The 24,466-nt window shown below is 47.5% G+C and overlaps 1 protein-coding gene across 2 annotated transcripts in view; it reads right to left on the bottom strand.

Annotated features, from left to right (window-relative positions):
- Positions 1 to 24,466, bottom strand: part of HCN4 (hyperpolarization activated cyclic nucleotide gated potassium channel 4) — a 166,445-nt gene that overhangs the window by 26,452 nt on the left and 115,527 nt on the right. For both annotated transcript variants that reach the window (XM_019499324.2, XM_014604470.3), the window contains exons 4-6: positions 23,876 to 24,094; positions 6,072 to 6,218; positions 2,564 to 2,804 (exon numbers count right to left, since the gene is read on the bottom strand). In XM_019499324.2, the coding sequence (XP_019354869.1) occupies positions 2,564 to 2,804; positions 6,072 to 6,218; positions 23,876 to 24,094 (607 nt within the window). The remainder of the gene's footprint in view (positions 1 to 2,563; positions 2,805 to 6,071; positions 6,219 to 23,875; positions 24,095 to 24,466) is intronic.

Below are 24,466 nucleotides of genomic sequence, written 5' to 3'. Positions count from 1 at the left end.
AAGCGTCTCTCTCAAACTCCTCCTGGGTTGCTGGGAGGAGGAGGTCAAGCCACGTCTCACTGAATTGAACTCTCTCAAGATTTGCATTGAGGTCTCTAGTTTGACCTGCGGCCTCTGTATGAGGAGGTGTTAGCGATCTACCACGCCAACAACACACAGGCAGCAAAGCTGACTAGGAACTTGTACATTTGATATGACCTTATTGTCTGGCTACACTCGATATAGCCCATTTATTACTAACATTTAACATATTTCCATGAGCATGGTGGCCAAACAGAAAAGGCATCTCTCAGTATTTGGGGAGGTGTGAGTTTAAGTCTTGCTCTACATAGGTGCCAAAAGCTGCCCTAGTCAACCCAGCTGTAACAGGGTACCTGGTCATTTGGGCTCGGGAGTCAAATATATATGTGTTGCTACCCACTTTACCTCTTTGTGTGCTCTTGGTGTGTCTTCAGCACTTTAGCTCTGTTGGGCTCAGGTGGACCTTCGACTTAATATATTTATATTACATGTAGCCATACTCACAATGGGCACTTCCCTGGAGATAAAACTGCAATGCTCTTGATCAGTATAACTTTGTGGCTGTACTCTTCTCCGTACCTGGTGTGTGTGCGTGTGTGTGTAATTCTACAGATATCTTTCCTGTGCACCCACTACATACGCTCAAGAGCTGGGGACACAGTAGTACTGTGATGTAATAACTCTGATTGGTGATATTTTTTTTAATCCCTTTAAAAAAAATAAGATAAGCACTCCTGAAGGAGCTATCCTAATGGATGATTAAACCTGGAGGAAAACCACTCTCTTCTGGCAACCAGTGTGCTTCCTGACTGTCAGTGCAGTCTAAGCAATAACTTTAGTGCACTCTTTCTTCTTTATACAGCTGGGCATAAAGGTTTCAGGACTCTAGGTCTGAAGCTGGTAACCTTCCCGCTCCAGCTGCCAGGGACCTTCCAAAGGAATCCAGCCAAAGTCATTCTAGAAAGATATATAGCCTGAACCCGAATCCACTGTACCATTTATCTATTCCAAATAGGCATCATGGCCAGCAGGTCCTCTGTCCTATTATAGACCTTCAGAGGTCAGTCAGGCACCCGCTGAAGAGCTGGCATTTGTGGAGCAAACTAGTTATCCAGCTTCAGATTTGGGGTGCAGCCCACAGCCAGTGCACAGAGGGGTGCTGGTGTATCAAGAATGAGGGACTGCAAGGCATGGAAAGAGGTCTTATACCAGGAAAGAAAGTCTCAATGCAGTCTTGTGATGAAGCCAACACATTTCCCTCGGCTATTTCTGATTCATATGAATCAGAAACTCCACCAGGACTGTCGAGCCCAAAGCCCAACAAACGGACTGCAGGTTGCAAATATCATACGCACTGTGAAAGCACCCCGGACCCTGCTGGCATGGTGGGGTTTCTTCACACTTGCTGAGGGTGTGGTGTGGGGGTCTGCACAAGAAAGAGATCTTTTATTTGGTTGAGAGACAGCTCTGAGGCCTACCAGGGCAGAGCCCCGCTCCATGTCTCTTCTCCACCGTACACTGAATCTTGGCAAGTCTAATGTTTGCATGGGAACCTACATCTGCGTAACTTTTGCCTGGTCTGAGGTTTCGCTGTGCAGGCTTTGCAGAACAGTCAGTGAAACAGCAGACAGTGCTCTGTCCTTAGCACTCTCCTCACGTTTGTCTGACTGTCATCCTGCTTTCTGCTGTCTGTCTGTCTGTCTGTCGTGTCCACTTCTGGAACCTCATCGTCTTTCATTAGGGACCTCTCTGATGCAGGGGCTACCGGGTTTTTTTGGCCCATGGCTATACAACGCTGAACACTGTAGGGCTCCGATTTCCAGCTACAACTTCAATACAATAACAACAATGTGGTAGGAGAACTTCAGGGCCCAAGGAAATATTAAGGGCCTCTGCCTGACAGATCTGTTAATATACATGAAGCAAGGAGAAAATGAACAGTCTTCTCTTTGATTTTGATATTGATTTTGACTTGTATCCTCTTCCTGCCTGAGGTCTTGTCTATACTGTGCTAGCAGCAGGTCTTGTGAAGCACAGGACGAAGCAAGCCCAGCCTACTCGAGTTTCCGGAGGTGCTCTGAAGCCAGAAGTTCACCCCTGAGGCTGGTGCAGGCTCATGTCCACTCCAGCGCCTGCATATAGGCCCTTGGTCTCTTGCAGGACTGAGAGTGGGCACCGGACAAGAGTCCAGAACAGCCTCAGAGGCAAACTCCTACCTCTGAAGCATGTCCATGGACTCAGGTGGATGCAGTGTGCTCAGTCCTTGAGACTCACCCCGACACGGTATACACCATCACTAACAGCCTATGGCGCAAAGTGCTAGACTTTCCCCCTACCCCTGGGAACACAGAGTTGCACCTCACCCCTAATAGCTGACAATTTCAGTGCAAGATAAAAGGCAGCAAAGGAAGAGACAGATGAAGGGAGAGGAAGGAGGGGATTGAGGTGTTCATTCTGTGTGTAGTCATCCCCTGTCCAGGGGGTACACAGGGAACAACCCTGGGCCTCATAGATAAGCAGTACACTTGGATGGCTTTCTCACCTCCAAAGTAGGAGCCGTCTGCCAGCTTGGTCTCCTTGTTGCCCTTGGTGAGCACACTCACCACCCCGTGCTGAATGAAGTACATCTTCTTGCCGATGGTGCCCTCCCGGATGATGTAGTCCCCTGGCTGAAAGACCTCGAAACGCAGCTTCGTCAGCATGGACGTCACAAAGTTGGGATCCGCGTTGGCAAACAGAGGCATGGAGGCCACCAGCTTCCGGCAATTGAAATTTATGATTTCCTGGCCACAAAAGCAAGGGGCAGGGGAGTCACACACACATATGCACACAAAGACATGCAAGCATTCAGTTAGGATGCAATGACAGGAGCACTCCCTTAACATTCCTGAGCAAGTCATTAGAAAAGCCAAAGAAAATACCATGCTCCGAAGATCCCTCGTAGGTTCAATGTAGAACCCAGCACGTGCTGGGATAGGACACAGAGCATCTAGATGCCTGTACAGCACAGCCAGGTTTACTAAGGCTGGGTGTTTGATGCTGAGGTTCATTGTTTGAATCCAAGACGTTCTCTGCCACCTAGGACCCTAGTGCCAACTCCCCTACAATCCTGCCCTAGCAGCTTTGCTTTGGCAGGCCTTGCACTGTATGATGCAGTGGGTGCTACCGGTGAAATGCCACATGACATATCCAAGGGGCTTCTTCCTGGGAATATGTTGTAACTCACCTTGGCAGCCCTACACCCTGCCTTGTCCTTGCCTGATTCTGAGATGCTAAACTGTCCAGATGTACCCGGCCACCTGGAAGAGGAACGATCATGAGCAGCTGGAGACTTGGTGGGGACAGAGGGGAGGTGGAAAGGTGGCCATGTTAGTGTGGCACAGGCTGGCTCTGATTTCTTGAGGTTGTCAACCTCAGTCACAGAAAATCTAATGTGATTTTACCTCTGCCATAAGAGATACATGCACTCTTATTTATTTTGCACTGTATTGTGTCCTCTTAGGCTATGATGATGCTATCCAATGACTCGGTCTGTTTTGTGATCAGCTCAGATTCAGAGAGCAACATGAAGTGAAATTGAGGTAAATCACCTAAATCACTCCTCTAGGAGAGGGGTAAATCACTCCTAAAAACTGGGAGTGATTTACCTCCCAGTGATTTACCATAAAGAAGGAAATGACTCCATGTGCTAAGTGACACGTGCCGACAGGGAGGCAGTGTTTGCTGATGAAGCAGGCCCTGCAGGGCTGGACAGGGGCCTAAAAACCTGAGCCAAGTGATGGATAAAATGTATGAGTGGTTATGAGACACTGGAACATCACTACAAGGGACAACACCTGACAGCAGCAGCTGTTCTGAGGGGAATGGACAGGAAGGTGGGAAGTTAGACACCAGGGCAGGGAGGGTTTGTGTCCTCATCCTCACCAGGAGCCTAACCTTTGTTTGAAAGATCTGCCAATGCCCTTGAAAAAACAAGAAAAGCCCTGCTGGGCGTGGGGCTTGCTGGCAGCTGTGTGTCCCAAGTTTCACAGGGCCGGGAGAGCTCTGCTGGCTGCAGTGGCAGCTGTCTCCCAGCCCTGTGCACATCAGAAGCCCTCCCAATGTGCACGAGACCAGGAGACAGTTGTTGCTGCAGCCAGCAGAGCTCTCCTGGCCCTGTGCACATCAGGACTAGGCCCCATGCCCCCTACCAGCCTGGCGCTCCCCCTGGCTGCTGCAGGGGGGCAGTAGGCCTGTGCGAGTAGGCAGCTATTCGATCCGGCTTCGGATCTGACCACTCCAGATGCCAGCGATCCAACCTGGAACTCCGGATCGGGTTTCCGCTTTGATCCAGCCGAAGCGGCTCTGAAGCTTCGGAGCCACCTCGGAGATCTGGCTATAAGGTATAACGGGGAATCAATTAAATATCTGTAACTTTGTTGTTTTTGTTTGATTTGGATGAAACTTGGAGGGCTGGTAGCCTCTGCTGAGAGCATGAATCCTGCCAAGTTTCAAGGAGATTAGTGCAGGGTTTCAGGGGGAACTGCACCGCAAATTCTTGAAAGCAAAACTCATGTCACGTGTATGTGTTACACCACATGGGGGTGAAAACTGCGGGGATGGTGGCCCCTGCTGAGGCCATGAGGCCTGCCAGCTGTCAAGGAGATCGGTGCAAGGCTTCTGGAGCACCTCCTGCACCTCTGGCTGCTGATGGGCAAAACTGGTGCCAGGGGTGCTTGTGCAACTGACTGTCTCTGCCTTGGGGCAGTTGATTGTCTGTATTGATTCTTTCCTCTCCTTAGTCTGTGGTTTTGTAGGTGTTAATCATTACTAATTAACTCATAACTACCTTAATTAACAAGGATTAACACCTGCAAAACCACAGACTAAGGAGAGGAAAGAATCAATACAGACAATCAACTGCCCCAAGGCAGAGACAGTCAGTTGCACAAGCACCCCTGGCACCAGTTTTGCCTGTCAGCAGCTAGAGGTGCAGGGCTCCAGAAGCCCTGCACCAGTCTCCTTAACAGCTGGCAGGCATTGTGGCCACAGCAGGGGCCGCCATCCCTGCAGCTGTCACCCTGCTGCGCCTTAACACACAGTGTCATCCATCACGAGTTTTGCTTGTCCACGGCTTGAGGTGCAGTTCCCCCCAACCCATCCACTGATCTTCTTGAAACTTGGCAGACTTTGGGGCCTCACCAGAGGCAACTACCCCTGCAGCTTTCACCCCCCTGTGGTGTAACACATACACGTGACATGAGTTTTGCTTTCAAGAATTTGGGGTACAGTTTCCTCCGAACCCCTGCACTAATCTTCTTGAAACTTGACAGGATTCATGCTCTCAGCAGAGGCTACCACCTCTGCAAGCTTCATCTAGTTCAAACAAAAATCAACAAAGTTACAGATATTTCATTGCTTCCCTGTTATACCCTATGGCCAGATCTCCGAGGCGGCTCCGAAGCTTTTCTGAAGCAGTTCGGAAAGCCTAATTAAACCAGCGCTTCGATCCAGACAGGCTGCTTCAGATGCTGAAGCATCCAAAGCTTCTCCAGATCCGAAGCATGGTCCGAAGCCTCGCACAGCCCTAGGGGCAGAACAGGGAAGGAATAGCCCTGGACTGGACTGCTCCCATTGGAATCAGATTTGAGCTCAACATGCGTAGACATGCTCTTGGGGAAGGCTTATTATGCTGTATTTTAATACACAGTAAGCCTATATTACATTAGTAACATGTGTAGATTCATCCTGGGATGACAGAGGTGAGCTGATGACAAACGTCCCTCTAGGGTTGTAAAATTATTTGTGGCTACCTGCTGTACACAACAAGCAGAAGCTGCCTTAAACAGAGGCACAGAAAGGAGTTGGGCCTTGTTTCTCCCCATCCTCCACCCAATGCTCCTGCTGCCCTTCTACTGTGGTGACTTCCCTTGGGCAGCTGACAAAATACCTGTCTTAGCCTATCCTGCTGCTCCCTGTGAGCTCTGTGGCTGCTGGAGCTGGGAGTAACCTCAATCACCCATTGGCTTCCATGATTTCCCCCGGAGGCCCTTGGCAGCTTCCCTCCTTACCTCCCGGAGGGGCTCACTCAGCTCGCCGAGGATGCTTTCCTCATCAAACATCTTGCCCTGGTAGCGGTGTTCATAGTAGTCATGGATCCGCTGGCGCATGTCTGCCGGGAGCTTGTGGAAGGACATGTACTGCTCCACTTGCTTGTACTGCACAGGGGAGAAGGCAACAGAAAAGGTCTTACCAGAGGGGATGTTAAAGGCACCTGAGCCACCGCCAGTCATTCTGGCTACAGCATCCTGTCCATGTAGGAGCAAATCCAGCTGAGGCTTCCCTCCTTCACACTGACTTGGACTCACCCTGTCAGATCTGGGCACAAGAGAGCAGGGAAGCCAAACTCTTAGGGAGCGGGAGGAACTCAGAGGCCATTTTTGTGTTCCCCAAATGATTGCCGCACAGTTTACTCTTTGAACAGCATGGGCAAGTCTTATGCCATCATCCTTGACCTCCCTGACCAGTAGAGAACCACCTTGTTCCCAGCTATTTGCTGTACCTCAAACCAACCTCACCTCACTTCTGCAGGCTTCACCTCCTCTTGCAACATACTCCTGGCCCGATCTGACCTCTCAGGCATGTACTCCCATACCTCGTGTGCTTCCCAGCTGCAGATCCTACACTATGCAACCTGATCAAACCCCAATACCTGCTCAGTGTTTTAAGGGTTAAACTGTTCACTGGTATTTCTAGTAAGGGTACAACCAACATCAGGACTCGCTCCTTGCCTTGTCTTACTCTTATCTGGCTGACACCCTCAGACACGAGAGGAAGGAGGGGCAGATTTTGTTCTACCTAGTTGGCCCCCTCAGTATGATCCTATTCCACCTTTCTTGAGTCCCTGAAAATCCATTAATGCATCTACTTTTGTAACACACTGTCATCTTAGCCTGCACACTGAATCATAAGAGAAGTGAGTAGAAGAAACCACCCACCCCCTTTATTACAAGTCTTTCATGGATACAAGCAGGGAGGAATAGGGTCTTGCTCAAGTACCTAATTCCTCAATAGTATATGATCTATCCCTGGGAGTATAAGAGAATAAAAACTGAAGAGCTTGTCAGAAAATAATGTTAAAAAGAGGCTGGGTCCATTCCAACCATAGCTCACTGGACACATGGGGAGAGAAAGGTAAGTGGAACCATTGGAGGGAAGCTGGTAAATCAGATTTAATGTTCAGTTTATGCAACGTGATGAGGTAACATGGCGGGAGTTAATAAAACAATGAGCAGATCACCTGGTAAACCCAGCTGGACAGACAACCCTGGAGACTAAAACCCGCTCTGTTTCATGCGCAGAGCTCTGTGCAGTAACAAAAGGACTCAATTTGGACTGTAGCAATTTGGATCTTTATTTTAAGTGCACTGTATTCAGTTTCCTGCAGTCATGCAGCACATTGGGTACTCAGAGCTACTGCACCATCCTCAAGCACATGGAGCTTCTTGGTGTCCTCCAGATTATCCCTGTTACAACCCCTGGTCCAACTTGCATGGAGCTGCAGGCTCCTTGTAATTTAAGCACAGGTACAGCATGGCAAGCTTCTGCTGCCTTCAGATAAATGGGCCCCTGCTGGTCTGCTCTGACCTGCCATGGAGAGATCACCACCAGCAGCTAGCAGGAAAGGTTCATGTTGGTCACCTGAGGAAGCCTGTTTTTTAGGACAGTGACTGTGAAGCTGCTGAAAAATATTGGGCCAAGGAAGGAGTTTGTAAGAAGCTGTCTCAGAACATTGGACGGTGCCCTCTGTCTTTCATCTCCTGGCAGGTAACTGCGTGGCCGACTGAAGCAGAGGTTGTGAGAGTTGTAGCAGCACTCATGTAGAGTGCTTGGCATCTGTTTGAAGCTTTGAGCTCCTAGATTTTGGGCTAGGCTAAACTTTGATATAATAATGCTGAGTTTTGGCAGTTCCCAGCACTCAAGAAAGCAAGGGATGAAAACCACAGCTGAGAGACTCTGAAAGCCTCCTCTGTATCTCTGCCAAGGCACCGTTCTTCTGATCTCCTGCATCCCCTCACCACTGTGGCCCTGAACACACTTCAGTCCCAACTTATAGCCCCTTCCCTCTAGGGTCCCATCCCAGTGGCTTTACCACTCAGCTCAGCAGTGACCTGACAAACCTCCTGCCATACTTCTCTTATTACAACCTTCACGAGAACAGACTAGCAATTCTGTCAGCCTGTGAGCACCAGGCACGTAGTAGTAGACCTCAAGCAGGCTTCTCACACACAACTCAGCGCACCCCACTTGGCAACAGCCACTGCATTTGCCGTCTTGCAGCCCCTCTACAAATGTACCTCAGAGGTTGCTAATTACTGTGACCTTAGTGTTGGATTCAGAATTAGGGACTAAACTTCATTATTCAGAAACAGATATAAAGCAGGAACCCAGCTCTCTAGGGGCAGAAGGCTAGTGAGTGCATTCACTTTCTCCTCTCAATACCCCTACACACATTTTTATCTGCACCCAGCTCATTGGCAATCTTCTATTATGGACTCATTGCATTCACAGACGGGCGAAGTCAGCTGGTCCACATCCCTCCTACCAGAACTGCTCTATTACACACTGAATTGTGTGGTGTCCAGTCTAAACACCACAAGCCTAGAATACGATACCCCAATTACACCCATCAATGCTGTCTCCCTGATCCCATCTGCTCTCTCACCTGTCTGTATCATTCTGTGGTCTCTTGTCTTATACTTGGGTTGTCACCTTTCTGGGGCAGGAACCATTTTCTTATTCCAGGTTTATACAGCACCATGTGAAGTGGAGGTCTGGTCCTCGAGCAGGGCTCCTAGGCTCTTTACCCATACAGATACAAATGTCTATTAGAGTAGCATCAGTAGACCCCAACCAAGGTAAGGAATCCATTATGCGAGATGCTAGGTGCTCAGGCACTGATTGCACTGTAGTCAGTGGAACAGCGCTGTTGATTCACTCCAGCTAAAGGTCTGGTCCAGGAGAACTCATGATTTCTGGCTACTGTTACCATATTCTCTTGCATACTATATACTACTTACTCCTGAATAAGACACACACCTTGGTTCTGAAAGGCATAATGATGAAAAAAAGATCTTTCCTTGAAAATACCAGTAAGTAGCAGTAAGTAATCGAGTAGCAGCAGCTAGGGAGCTCAGTCTGCTCACTGTATACCCTCCATGGAGCACTTTCCTTTCCCCCAGCAGAAGCTTACAGGTGCAGAAAGGCTATTACCATATTTCCTTGCTTATGATGCACACCCCATATTTCCAGCAGCTGATTTTTGGGAAAAAATGTGTTCACTATAAGCAAGAAAATACAGGTATTTATTTCTATTCCATTAGCACATACCAGCTCCAACTGAGAATAGGACCCCTGAACTTGGCACGCTACAAATGGAACAGAATACAGCCCCTGTCCTGAAGTGCTTACTATCCCAGATAGACAGACATAGTCAGCCTTCAGATATGCTACCTGGACAAAATGCAAAATCATTTATTCCCTACACTCCTCTCACATCACAGCCCCTCCCTCCTGTGCCCCAAGTAGGGACCCACCCTCAGTTTCACCACTTGTGTGGTGTGGCTGGCAGAGCCCAACATTGCACTGGCCTCTCTTCGCCACCCTAGGGCATTGCAGACTCCCGCATGTCTAATTTGGCCATACTTTTGCCTGCTGATTTGCATTTGTATGGTGTCACCTCACGTGGGGGATACAAAAGCACTTTTTAATGGAAACTGGGCAGCACTTGCTGCTGAACAGAAACAATGAAGAAATGACGCTGCGTCAAGGATGTGGTTGTGTAACGAACCACAGGAATGAACACCCAGGCCATGGGGAGAGACTGCACGTGTGTGTGAATACCCCTTCAATACCACTTGCTCTGAAGGTCCTAATTACCAGGTTACTGCTCATTATATACCCTTCTCTGAAAACACCAATGCCACTCAGCTCTAAGTACAGTCTGTGCTGGCTAGGCCTTTAAGGTTAACGACTTCATCTACCCCAAAAAGGGGAAGGAATCACCATATATAGCCAAGGTGGCTGAGGGAGCACTGGGGGGTTCTTGGCATTTCCAGAGCCTTTTGTCTGTAGATGACAGCAGAGGAGCAGGTTGTAAATATTCATGACTGCTATATAATGATCAAAGTCAAACAGGTCATCACCTTCCCACAAGGAGTCTGGTGGTGAAGCAGTCATGAGCATTCCCATTATTATTATTATTATTATTATTATTATTATTATTATTATTAACTATAGTGCCTAGAGACAGCAGCTAAGATTCGGAACAGGGGAGGAATGCGCTAGGTGCTGTACAAACCCTGTGAGAATGAGTCCCTTCCGTGAAGAATTTACATCCCAACCAATGAGACTAAGGGCCAGGAAAAAGGGTCAATGCTACTAAAATATCCTTGTTTTGCCAATGTGGAACCCAGATGCTGAGATTAAGCTACTAGCCCAAGGACACGGAGGAATCTGTAGCAGGATCTGGTATCCTCTGCAAGTTCCCCTAGTAGAGCTGTGCTGATTGATACTTTTCCAAGTCTCTAGTCACACCAAATCCTCCAGGATTAACATCACTCCTAGTCCAGTGCTTTAAATAAGACCGTATTTCCTCTAATACCATAGCATTGTGAACACTGTTACTTCAAAAGGACACAATGTTCATAAAATGATCTTGGGGCGAACATCTTCTGGTTTCAGCAAAACTGTTTGTCTCGATCTACAATGTCCTGGACTCCAACCTAAACCAGGAAGGTTGTGAGCCTAGGCATGTCTTTCTTGTTCAGTAGGACTCCTGTGTGCTCTGTCTACCCTGTGGGTACCAGGTGGCATTTTGTTTATTTCACAGAATCATAGAATATGAGTGTTGGGAGGGATCTCAGGAGGTGACATCTAGTCCAAGCCCCTACTCAAAGCTGGACCAACCCCAACTAGATCATCCCAGCCAAGGCTTTATCTAGCTAGGTTTTGAAAACTTTCAAGGATGGAGCTTCCACCACCTCTCTGGGTAACCTGTTTCAGTGTTTTACTGTCCTCCTAGTGAGAACAATTTTTCTCATCTCTAACCTCAACTTTCCTTCCTGCAACTTGAGACCATTGCTCCTTGTTCTGTCATCTGTCACCAGTGAGAACAGTCCGGCTCCATCCTCTTTTGAACACCCCTTCAGGTAGTTGAAAGCTGCTATTAAATCCCCTCTCAGTCTTCTAGACTAAATAAGCCCAGTTCCCTCAGTCTTTCCTCATAAGTCATGCCCCCAGCCCCCTCACCATTTCTGTTGCCCTCCGCTGGACTTTCTCCAATTTGTCCACATCCTTTCTATATTGGAGGGCCCAAAACTGAACACAGTGCTTTATATGTGGCCTTACCAGTGCTGAATAGGGGGGAATAATCACTTTCCTTGACCTATTGTCTACACTCCTACCAATGCAGCCCAGAATGCCATTAGCCTTCTTGGCAACAAGGGCACACTATTGGCTCATATTCAGTTTATTGTCCACCGTAACCCCTGGGTCCTTCTCTGCAGAGCTGCTGTCCATCCAGTCAGCCCCCAGCCTGTACTGGTGCATAGGATTGATCCCTCCTAAGCGCAGGACTTTGCACTTGTCCTTGTTGAACCTCATGAGGTTTCTTTTGGCCCAGTCCTCCAATGCCTCTAGGTCACTCTGAATCCTAGCCCTACCCTCCAGCGCATCTAGTACTCTTGCTCAGCTTGGTGTCATCTGCAAACCTGATGAGGGTGCACTTTATGCCATCTTCCATGTTGCTGATGACACTGCCTTGCACTGTTCCTGCCTTTGCAGTGTTCCACATGGCTTGGATAAAGACTAGAGAAGGTAGTTCAGAGCAAGTATGTAGCAGGGGCCCCATTCCCCTTCTGCTGTGTTGATCTGTTATTGCTAGCTCCTAAGGAGGTTCGAGGACTGTGGCTGACTCCAAAGATCAGCTCTGCCTAAGCCTCTCCACATGCAGAGCTTCACACACTGAACAGTAATTGGTGACCTATACAGTCAAGTGCCAGGTGAAGGGACCAGAGGCATGAAAAGGGGTCAGCCTTAGGGAAATGAAGCAAAGGTCTAGAGGCCTTTGTGTGCTGCTCTTGTAAATTAGGATTTACCAAAATCCTTCTGGTATAAAGTGGCTAAAGAAAATATGAGCCAGAAGGCAGGGAAACAGGCATACAGACTAATTCACTAATGTACAAGGACAGCCTGACTGGATCCTACCAGTGTGTGAAGCTCCTGGGGTATAAATGACCGACTGGTCCTTCCAGTTAACAGGAATGCAGGACTGCATGATACAGTTAGTTCTCACTGCACCTGTCACATCCTGATATCCAGCCAGGGCTGAAGAGGAAATTAAAAGCATTGCAGGAATCAAGCTCCAAACCCAGATTTGGGAACCATTACTGGTCCTGAAACTATCTCTACTGGTTTTTGTTCTGGCAGGTAATGAGCATTCAGGCCGTCAAATTTGTCATTCTGATTGCCCTCTTGCTTTCCCCACCTTGGTCAAGAAAGATGCTAGTAGTTCATAAGATACAAGGTGCTAAAATAGAGGCAAAGGCTACTGCTTTATACTATTGGAAATTTGGGTTCTAGGCTGCATGCAGATACTGTGAAACAGTGGGAGCCAACCTTTTTGGCAGGCCTGCTGCAAATTAGCCCTGCACCCTTCTTGTATGCCACACTGATCTCTTTTCCTTGACAGATGTGCTGCTCCTTTTTGTTCCCTTCCCTATCTGCTCCTATGCTGCCTGTTCCCTCACTGATGCGCTGGATGCCATACTCAGAGGCTGCCCATGTCACTTGTGGCATGCCTCCCGCAGGTTGCTACCCCTGCTGAAAAGCGTAGGTAATGTAGTAAAATCATATTGGAATTTAAACTGGGATAAAACCAAAACAAAAGAAAAAACAAGCCGGTCATCAGATTAGAGCACTGAAAATCTTTGGGACCTCTCAGAGCCTTGTATCAGCACCATGCAAATCACACATTTCTGCTGTTATAGGGTAGGTGTGTTCAGGATATCAAGCCCATGCCCTTAGTGAATGTTTGAGACCACCCTAAGGGTTGAACGTAATGAATGATCCACCAATAACCCAGTTCCTAACTCAGGTTTCCAAATCTCTGGCCTCTGCCTACCCCTGTTCCTTGGAGCACCCTCAGCTGCTGATCTTGAGAGATTTGGTTCAGAACCACTGAACCAGCTGCTCTCATGCTAGGTACTGACTGCCATCAAGCTGCGTAGAAAGACCCAAACTTTTGCAATGCTATTATCCAATACTCACTGCAGCCTCAGCAAAGATAAACACTGAATTGGAGAGGCCTTTTCCCGGCTCTACCCAGGAGTACAACCTGTCCTCTTAGCAATATGCTCTAACATGAAAAAGAGTCTCATTTTCTGTTGAAACCAATGGAGAAGCTAAATGTAGACAGGGCAAAGCCAGTCCCAGCCTCACTGCAGGATGTGTGAAGGCAGCACTGGAGAGAGGCTGAGCTGCAGCATGGATGATGATGGTCGAGGGTCTGGCTTCTTGTTGTCATCTCTGAACACTCATATCACTTGCATACCAGCAGTGTAACTAGGGTGGGGCAAATAGGACAACAGGCCCAATTTGAAGGAAGCATCACAGGCATCTTGTATGCTTCAGCGATAAACTCTGCTAACTATACTGAACTGTTTTTCTCTGTTGGCATAATCTCAGTGGCATCAGTGCCTAAGCAAAAGTTTCCCAGAATGTGACCTCTATAAGCCTGTGCATACTAGGTCTTCCTCTGTTCTGCACCTCCAAAACCATCAAGCCGAGCAGGCCCCTCTGTAACTCAATCCATACGGCTCAAGGACCCCCAGCTCTTCTGTCAGGCCAGCACCAATTCCGAATAAACGTTTCTAGCCAGATCCAATATGGCATTTAAGACCTGCAGAACCATCTCACTTCAAGTTCTACTAGTGAAAGAGGCTCAGCGAGCCCTTTTTGCATCTCCAAATATAGATCCTTATTTAAACTATGGCCTGTTAATCTGCCCTTGAGATCTTGAGATTCCTGATGTTTCCTGCCATCAGCTGGGCTGTAATAATCACCTGCCTGGGTGTTTCCTGTTGCATTTCAGCATCTCCATTTCTGGTCTGAGACTGAACCCACAAAAATGAAGACAATTGGAAAAATGAGAATTCACTGCTTGAAGATTGGGTAGGAAAGGCTAAGAGGATCTCATAAAAGGACACACACACACGCACACAGGCATGCACAGATGCACATGCAGTTTCTCTGGAGCGCAGTCTGAATCTTGAGTAAGGCCTGGGCTTGGGTCTGATTTTGACCAGTCCAATTTGCTGCCTGTCTCTTGTACTTGCCTCGGCTTGATTCTTCCACTTGTCTCCTTTTTCTGAATGTGCCTGATGCTCAGTGGAATGTGCAGTTATCCCAAGTTCAACCCAAAAGGCTCACTTAGGGATTATTTAAATCTCTCTGAAGACAATCAGGCACATTGAGCCTTCATTCATTGTCCTTAAGTCTGCTTTTCCCAGCAGATCCTTGAAGAAGACGCTCAAGTGTTAGAAATAAACCATGTTGCAGGGGTTTAGGTTGTAGCCGTGTTGGTCTAAGGACATAGGCAGACAAGGTTCCTTGGGTGAATTTGATATCTTTTATTAGACCAACCCAAATAGTTGGAGAATAGTTATTAAGCAAGCTTTCGGGTTCAAAAACCCCTTGTCAGGCTAGGGAAGTTTTATTTTTCATTCCATCCAGGAAGAGCACACCCCAACTGCTGCAGCTTCCTTAGCCTGATGAAGGGTTTTTGAACCTGAAAGCTTGCTTAATAACTATTCTCCAACTATTTGGGTTGGTCTAATAAAAGATATCAAATTCACCCAAGGAACCTTGTCTGCCAGAAATAAACCATGTAATTTGGAATAATTTTCTCCAAGTGATGGTTACCTTCACCAGTTCTTTTACTCAGCCTCAACCACACCCAAAGCATCACACACAGCTCACTCAAGCCCTAAACTTCCAGACACTTTTTTAGACTAGCTTACACCTTCACTCTTTATCATGGCGCTGTGGGACAGCTGTAAAATCACCGGCTCTGGAGGCCTGGACACATTTCCCTGTGCTGCCTCTGAATCACAAAAGAAAGAGTGATGTTAAATGAACTGTTTCCCTCCCACTTCTGGCCTTCCTCACTCTCTAAACTCTCATTTAATCTGCAGAGATCACTCTTTGGATCTTCAAAGAAACTTTGAGTTCTACTTTCTCAGTTCATTTAATTGACACACACACATTATAATGAAGGCTTCTTAGAATAAGCCAGAATATGTTAGGGCTTTCCCCCAGACTTTCCGCCAAAGGTTTATCTTGTTTTTCTTGTTTAGAGCATTTTTGCTTGTGCACTTCTAGAAAAGTGCTGCAGGGATTGTGGGCCTGATTCTGGTTTTGGTGAAGATCAGGATGGGCTCCAGGATAGTCAATAGAGTTGCAATGGTTTGAAGAGGAGGAGGAGGATCTGGTACAGCAAAAACAGAAAGAAAAAAAAAAGAAGGGAAAACAAAAGTGAGTGCACCAGTACAGTGCTCTGAGGATATTTTGGATATTTTCTAGGACAAGCATTCTCTGAAGCTGGATTAAAAACCTGGATAAGCAGTCATGGCACACAGAAGCATGGCTGTGTAAGGAGAATTTACACTCTATAAGGTGGGAGCTTGAGTCACCAAATGGAACATCTTGACTGAATATTTCATCTTTGTTGTACTGCCTAGGATGCAAGAGCAGGGGCTGCATGGTCAACTTGTGCATCCCAAAGCCATGAGGTGGACCCCCCCCCTCCCCCCCCCCCCACACAATCATGGAATAAGCTTTAAAATCACAGAGTATTTTTATAGAGTTATTTTTATTTGCCTCATGGCTTTTGCAACTTTAGGGTTTAGACCATCAGGATTTTCTCTACAACCGAGAGAGCCTAACCTCACTTAAAAAATAAAATGAAAAACCAATTAATTTGTAATTATGTGATTTCTGGTGAGAGGATTTTAAGGGAAAAAAAGTTGTGAAAAATCCTTCAAGCTTGCAACCAAGCTGGTATCACTTTGCAGAAGGCTGTGTCAAAAGTGTCTTTAATGTCAGTGTCAGGGCTTATTCTGCTCTTTTCTCCTCCAGTCCTGAAGTCTAGTTGGGCCTGAAATTAATGCCAGCTCTCACAATTAGATATGATCCTACTGGCATGTATGTACCTGCTAAACTATGTACGCAGGTATGCACAGTCCCACTGACTTCAAACTGGACCACTCACATGTGTATATTTAAGCGTGTGTGTAAGCGTTTGCAGGGGCAGGGCCTTTGTGTCCGTTTGGTTTGATTTTTCCCCAGCAACACCCAGGAGACTCCATCAATGCTACTTTGATTTCTTATTAAAGACAGGGCTAAGCCTACATCCCAAATCCATCTGCTCTCAGCTGTGGAAGTGAGTGAGAGCTGTCCCTAGGCATGATCCACAATCTGCAAAACAACACTGAACCCTTCTAAACCCAGGATCAGACTTGGGTCACATTTGGGCAGCTCAGTCCTTTCCCTAATTGTGTACTATATCAGATGGGCTTTGAAGATTGGGGGATCACAGGGTAGAATATTTAGCTCACTCGGGGTGTGCTCTGCCCTCACCCTGCTGACTTCAGTGCAGTTACCTCCGAGGTACAGATACAAACTGATGTCAGACTAGACTGAGACCCCGTATTTCCTGCTCTGTTATAAACACCCCAGGTACTGGCTGATAACACTAGGAGTGTTCTTTCACTCTACATGCAGCTCCCATTACACAGGGTCCAAACCCAATCCATGAGCTGTACTTGCTGCCTCCCCAAGTTGTTAATCAGTCCCTATTCAGGCAAGGATAATGTGTTAGACAATCCCATTGCTGGGCTGTGACAAGGAGGTGCTAACAGGCTGAATGGGGTCAATTACAAGCTGTTCACTTCCTCACATCTTCTTTATTAACTGATTACAAGCCACAGAAACCTGTTGTCCCCTATGGTGGGGGGGTGGTGGTTACCATTAACACACAGACATAAGTCTGAAATTGGATGCACAATGGACCATGGCTTTACCCAGCCTAAGTCAATAGCCATTTCCTTCACTGATACCAGGATTTCACCCTATCTCTCTTAGTGGCCAATCCAATGTGCATAACACAGTGGAGAGGAAAGGTGGAACTTGCCCTGATCATACAGGGGCTCGCCCCAGTACCCCCTGCCAGGATGGTGCATTAAAAATGCCTACAAAATGCCACTAGGCATCCCTGAAGGTGACCAAAGGGAAAACCTCTTTTAAGTAGCTCATTTGTCATGATGTGCATCTCCCTGCCTGATCAGAACACCAGTAGGCCAGTCCCTGCCTGAATCAGGAGTGCGGTGCCGAGGAACCCACAGTGTTGTCACCAAAGCCATATTCAATACACACTGGAGTGTGGACCTACAAGGAACCCAACTCTTAGGCTTCTCTGAAGACACCCCCCCCCCCCCCCCCCATATTGTACTTCAGGGCTGTCCAACTTCTAAGGAGCTGGGGGCCACATGTCCTGCAGCTCGCTTTAGCAGGACCCATGGGCCCCCGGAGCCACACACTTCATGCGCCAGCACTATGAGCTGCACTGCACTGCTCTACCCCCTGGAGCAGAGAAGGGAAAGCTGGAGGGAGAGGGGGCCTGGAGACTCTAGCTGCAGATGGAGCAATGCAGGAGCAATGTGGAAACCCAGAGGCTGCAATTTAACCCCTCATGGGCCACATGCAGCCTGTGGGCTGCCAGCTGGAAAACCCTGTTTTACTTGATCCCCCCCCCCGCACCCCACACTGGAAATTCATCCCACGCATGTTGAAAGGAGCGGTGGGTTCAGGGAATGCCACGGCTCCTTTTTGTGCATGAACAGGAGAGCCGTAAGGCAGAAAGCTGACTGCAGGAACAGGCGGGCGGGGGTAGGGAAGAAAGAGCCTGCGCGATTCCAATCAGTGCCTGCCGAGCGGACTCTGCTGGTTCGCACCAGGGTCACAGCTCAGCAGGGCGACTCAGCTCTCTGCATTATCATTTTTTCTTTTACCACTCAGGTGCAAAAATGGATTTGAAAACTGATAATGAAGTTTGACATCCTCTCACTGGGAAGGAGTGAATTGCTAGTGACAAGGGCATTTTGCTCTCCGTGCAAATGCACAGAGCTCACATATGTGCAACAAGCATACACCACACATGTCCACACACATGCATACATGCATTCTGTTCAGGATAGATGGTTACAGGGACAGAAGTGACAGACTGCCTCCTAGGAACAAGAAATGTCAGGTGAGCTTTAAGCATAATGCCTCAGACAAAATTAATCCCTGGTGTAAATTCATTAACAATGGAGGAGTTATACCACAGATTACCAGTGATATATGGTCTGCAGGGGTTTCCAGAGATTGGCTGAGTACCTGTTGCATATACAACTAGTTCCCCACTTTCCAGGTTCATGCAAACCCTGAATTCCACATACATCCATGTGATCCAATGCTCTCAAATAATCTTGTAAGCACCCACAGACACACTGAAGTCACTAAGATGGACCCATCCACACTTGAACACCTGTTGCACACTCAGGCTCTCTATGAGCTTCCTTTTATAAACAGCTGTTGCTCTCCAGGCTGGACATCTGAGACCCACTTTCTGAGGCACCATATCACCAGACCTAGGTGGGATTGTTTTTTGAGGAAATAGTAAATTCACCAAGAAATGAAGTTTGGGAGGGATCAGAACCATTGGCCAAACACAGTTCAGCTAGAAAAAAAATTCAACCCAAACAGTTTCAGCTAGAAAAAAATTCTGAAAAAGCCGAAACATTTTGTTTTAACATTGTATTTTTACATCAAATGTTTGGCAGTCATTTCAAACCCAGGGTGTCATTTCCCAAATGACACATTTCAGGGTGGTTGAGGACACAAGAAAAAGCCCGGAAGGAGATCTGGTTCCCAGGGACACAGTCTGGAGAGCTACACAGGAACTCCCAGCTTTGACTGTGCTGGGGTCTGACCTCAAGTCCTTCTGCAATGGCACAGTTTCAATGCCTCGCTCTTTTTTTAATGCCTCCTCCACAAATTCCCAAAGCGGCAGCAGCTTGTGGTGGCACATGAAAACTGACAGAGATCACAGATGCTCCTTTAGCATTGCATCAACTTAGTCTCTGGCTGCATGCAAATCTTTACCCAATGTAAATATGCTTTCACAGACTTAAAAGGAAGTAGTATGGACCCAGAATGGCCATGAGGACAGAAGAATGAATGTGAAAAGAAGAGGGTTTAGGAAGAGAACATGTAGAAACCAGAAAGACCTCTACCTAAGAGAAGGAGGGTGGGGTTGGGAAAGAGAGACTGCAGCTATGCTGGGCTCTGTACTGCAGAGTGCTGCAAGCCCTAGCTTGTCACTCACTTAACTAGATGCCTCTCAGAAGACACCACAGGAGAAACAAGGCTCCCTGCAGCAAACCTGTCATTCTCATCACTTCCTTGAGTCCTGCTGGAGTGGGAGAGGTGGCCAGGGAGTGCAGCCCTCTCTGCTCCGTTCCACGCAGTGGGATGCAGTGGGTCCTTAAAAGTAAGTGGCTTGTTCAGCTCTCCCAGCTGGTTCAAGGTTACAGAGTCTTGTGGGGAGGGGGGTGAAGGCAGGGAAATAATGACTTTACATTAATATTAATCCAGTTGAACTGTAGGACGATGAGAGAAATCAATATAGTAGCTTGGTACACAGAGCAGGGGAACCAAAGGAGCTGGAGATTAGCAGTGGCTGATTTGTCATTGAGACGGTTTCTGCTGACAGCTCCTTGTCACTGCCCTTCTGCACCCGAGTGCAGGGCTGTTCTGGGAGCCTACAAGGGACAAGCAAAGCTGGACAGGGCCTAGAGAAGGGAGTAGGGTGGGAGGTAAGTTGGGATGGGGGTTCACAGGATAAATACTACAGCTGTGTGAAACAGCACCAAGTGTTTCATTTCAAACCTGTTTTGGTGCATTTTGAGCTCGAAACAGCAAAATCAAAATGAAACAAAAAGCATCGAAACAGCTTTGAAACAAAATGAGGGCACTCAAAATGTTTTCAGACACCTGTCATCTGGTGCAGATCAGGGGCCCGCACCCGCGGGAGGAGTCTGGCACAGCCCTGCAGCCCTCCTGGGGGTGTGAGCCCCTGGATCTGCGCCAGATGACAGGAGGCTGCCACTGTCGGCAAGTGTCACGAATTTTGCTTTCAAGACTTTGAGGTGCAGTTTCTGAGAAACCTGTGCACCTATCTCCTTGAAACTTGACAGGCTTCATGCCCTCAGAAGGGGCTACCATCCCTGGAATTTGCATCTGAATCAGGCAACAAATGTTAACGTTTTAGGTATTTTCATGATTCCCTATTGTAGCCTATGGGCAAAGCATCGAAACAAGTGCAAAACAGTTAAACAGTTTCGATGAAACGAAACAAGACAGTGCTCAGAAATGAAACCAAACAACAAAACAAAACGAAACATTGTGCCTTTGAAACAGTAAAACGGATGTTGAAACGAAATGATGGTGTTTCGCACAGCCCTAATAAATATAGCCTGAGGGCCTGATTCAGCAAGGGGAAAGCTCTGCAGCATCTGCTCCAGTGCTGGAAGGGGACAGGATGACTTGGGGGAGGGGAGGGGATGGAGGGAATGTGCACCATTTACACCATACATTTACACAATCAGCTGGTTCCCTCAGCTAGCAGCAGTCATCTTCTACCATTCCCTATCAATGCCCCTTTCAAGAAGTACTGTCCCTAGGCAGGGCAGGAAACAACCAACATCCCTCATCCAAGGCCCTATCCTGTGAGATGCTGAATGCCCTCAGCTCCCAGTGAAGAAAATGGGCAGTGAAGCCACTTAACCCTCACAGGGAGGGCTCAGTACCTTGGAGAACTGGCCCCAAGCCTGAATGCAGCTCACATGCCTAACTTCTCTCAGAGGGGGGAAACATTGTCTCTGTCCTACCCTGTGTGCAGCAATTACTTGTAGACACTTGGGTAACATCATAACCAGGCAAACAGCACATTTGGTATCCTTGCAGGCTGGACTCACGGTCATAGGGAAGGAGAAAGTCAGGAAACACTCTCAAGAGCGAAGGTGGTCTTGAGGTTAGGTTTGGGTCCTGCCACTGGTTCCCTATGTGACCTCAGGGAAATCATTTCAGATCCCTATTCTTACCATTAAGCTAATGATGCTGCCTTGTGTCCCAAGAGTATGGGAAGGAGCAGTCTGTTGCTGTGCATGCACCCAGATATTTACAGGGAAGAGGACTATGAGAGAAGAATTACAGACAGAACTTTGAGTGGGCAAACATTCACCAAGTCTCACCAAAAACTGGGTCAAATTGTGCATGTTTTACTCCCACAGAGACAGCAAAGATTTGCCCTGACTTCTATCGTCAAGGTCCTTCAAAGCCCTGTTTGGGCATTGAGTCTCTGCAATGGAGGATCAAGCTGGCCTGGCAAAACTATGAACTGGCATGAAATTCTTTTATAAATTCAAATCTGAAGCTGAAGAAAGGTGTGTTCAAGTTGTCTTCAAAGCAAAGGTCACACCAAAAGTTCCCAAGACTTCCTGCTCCTAAGATCATCCTTATCCCCACACCCAGCCACTAGCCTACTATGAAGCTGTCAGTTGAAGCAGGATTCATGGAGTACTGCTTGAACAAATCCAGGATGGTGACAGGTGCAGACCCACTTCCCGATCAGAGGTGGACTGAGGCCAAGCCTCCAAACTGCCACTTGTTTCTTCAAATCAATTCTGCAAACCTGTTGAGGTCCTTTGCTTATAATATGCTCCAACAGACACACTGTCCCAGGAGGACAGAGTGCTAAATTGACTTGTGAAACTGCAAATCTTGAAGCAGTGTCATTTAATTCAGGACTATTCCAGTTCTAGGAAGGCCGAAAGTAAATATGTATTTGTTTTAGGCCATCTTTTGCCCCTTTTGCAACAGAAAATTGAATGTAATTGACTCCCTGTGATTTTGTTCTTGGGAGACTACTGGACAAGTGAGTCCAATTCACAGGAAACCCATCTTTCAATATGCCGTACGTGCGTGTTTGGATCCATGAAGGTTGAACTGCCTTGTTTGCTGCACTTTCTATATGGGAGCTCTGCTTTAAATTCTTGACACCTCCAATCATGTTAAGCCACACTGGCTTAAAGCCAGTTTAGCCTCAACAGCTCAGGGCTGCAAAGATGATCTGGAATTAAACCCCAACAGCCAACATCTGCTCTTGTCATTAGAGCCCTACAGTCCAACCCTTCAGGTGTCATCCCAGACTAAGCACTGAATTTGAACATGGGTCCTGGACTTACATGCTACTTAAAACACATTTGTATAAACCCTTTGCAGAGGCAGCTCTGATTGTTTTTCACCAGGGCTATTGCTTCTCATACTGTGTCCCTGATGCTCACACTACCCGCTTTTCCAATCCACCCAAAATCCAGCAGCAGTTGTCTGTGTGCTCTGATGCTGTGATTATGCCCAGCGTTACCTTAAATCCTTGTCTCAGCTCCCTGTCTCCTTCCAGATCAAGCTCAAGTTCAAACTTCCTCAGTTAGAAAGTCCTGCCCACCAAAGTCTGATCTATTTCTATTCTTGTTTCCTTTGCTCCCTGCTTGGTCCCTCCCCACAAGCTACACCGTTTACCACTCCCTCTACAACCTTTCACATCTTCAGCTTTGTGCCTTGAGGTCCCAAATGCCCAGAGATTTCTAGACCAGACTCCACAATTCCTCCCTGCTAGCATGCTTCTAATATCTCTTTAAAGCTTGCCTCTATGAAACTTGTGGATGTATATGATGCTTTTCTCAGATAAACTACAGTTTCCTGTTTTACACATGAAGACTGAAAAAAACACTGGCCAGATATCAACCCATCAACTGGTACGAGAGCCAGGATTACCCTCTTAGCTCTCTGACCACAAGACAACATGAAGGCACCGGTCTCCTGCTCTGTGGGTACCTTTATGCCCTGGCCAGTATCTCCTTGTCTGGAGGTACTTAGAAGCTGCTGACCAGCACTATGCAACTGTGCATATTTCTGGAAGCACCCAGACTCCCCTATTCAATATGCTCCAGACACGCAGGAGTTCTCCAAGCAGAGCATAATCACATACGGCTTTTGCTGGGTCACCTTATGTTAGAGCTCCCATCTATTTCTACCCCATGAAGCAAACTAAACCCATCATGGGACCATGTCACAAGGCTTACTGCCTTGAGATTGTCCCCTTGCACAGGAGACAGTGACATGTCACTGTATTGCAATGGCAACATCACCATGTTGTGATACTACAGTGCCAGGTGGCTGATCTGGCAGGTACACAGCTGCTGGGCGCTCTGGAGCTGTGGGTGACGCATGGTGGTTTGCTATCATAGGGCTGCCTGTGAACACAAGAGGGCTTGGCATGGCTTCTTTGAAAGAAAGCGCTACCTAAAAAGACTGCAGCACTCACTGGAAATTTAAGTGGGCTTTCAAACAAGACTTAAGGAGGTAAAAGTGGGTTCTGGCACAGACCATATCTCCTTATTGACACAGGCAAAGGGATGGTAACTTGCCTCCTCATTGTTAGTCCCCTTAATGATGTCATGCCAGTTTCCCCCAGGAATCAGCTAGGGTTTTCTTTGGATGAACAAGCACTCATGAATAATCCCTATGCTGTCTGGTGGCCCCTCAGCTCCAGTTGTTCACTGTACCCACTCACCCCGATAACTTATAGTCCTCTAAGCCTCAAGGCAATGCGCAAACCAACCCCAGGGGGCTGGCTCCAAAGCAGGTTCCTTACCTTCTCCTGGTACTGTCGCCGTGAGGAGTCCAGAGACTGGATGAGGGCTGTGGCATGGCCGATGAACATGGCATAGCAGGTGGCACCAACGATCATGCTCAGCATAGTAAGCCACACGTCTGACATACCAACAGGAGCCTGCTGTCCGTACCCAATGCAGAGCATGTGACTCATCGCCTTGAACAGTGCATATGAGTACTGCTTCCCCCAGGAGTCATTCTAAAGAGACAGACAGATAGACAGACAAAGCTTAAATAGTGTTGCAGGACACAAGGATGTGTTCCCTGGGACAGATGCATTTAAAAATGGATGCCTAATGTCAGGCTTCAAAGCCTGCACTTGTGACGCTAAATAAGGGACTTGATTATCTGATGGCTAAGAATTGCTGAGCGCTGAATATAGTTGAGCACTGAGTGTTTTATTTAGGTGCTGAACTATAGGCACAGGAGAAATTCTTGGCTGGGTTTTATACAAATCCTATATATTCCTTCCAGTCAAATTCTCCACTAAGGAAATCCAGAGGGGTGAAAGCAGTAATAACCCAGGATGCATAGAGACAGTGCCATCCTCACATACAGCTATATGCCATGG

This window comes from Alligator mississippiensis, chromosome 11, assembly GCF_030867095.1.
Source record: "Alligator mississippiensis isolate rAllMis1 chromosome 11, rAllMis1, whole genome shotgun sequence".
NCBI lineage: Eukaryota > Metazoa > Chordata > Crocodylia > Alligatoridae > Alligator > Alligator mississippiensis.
Note: the sequence above shows the minus strand (reverse complement) of the source record. Positions and strands in the feature narration are given on the sequence as shown.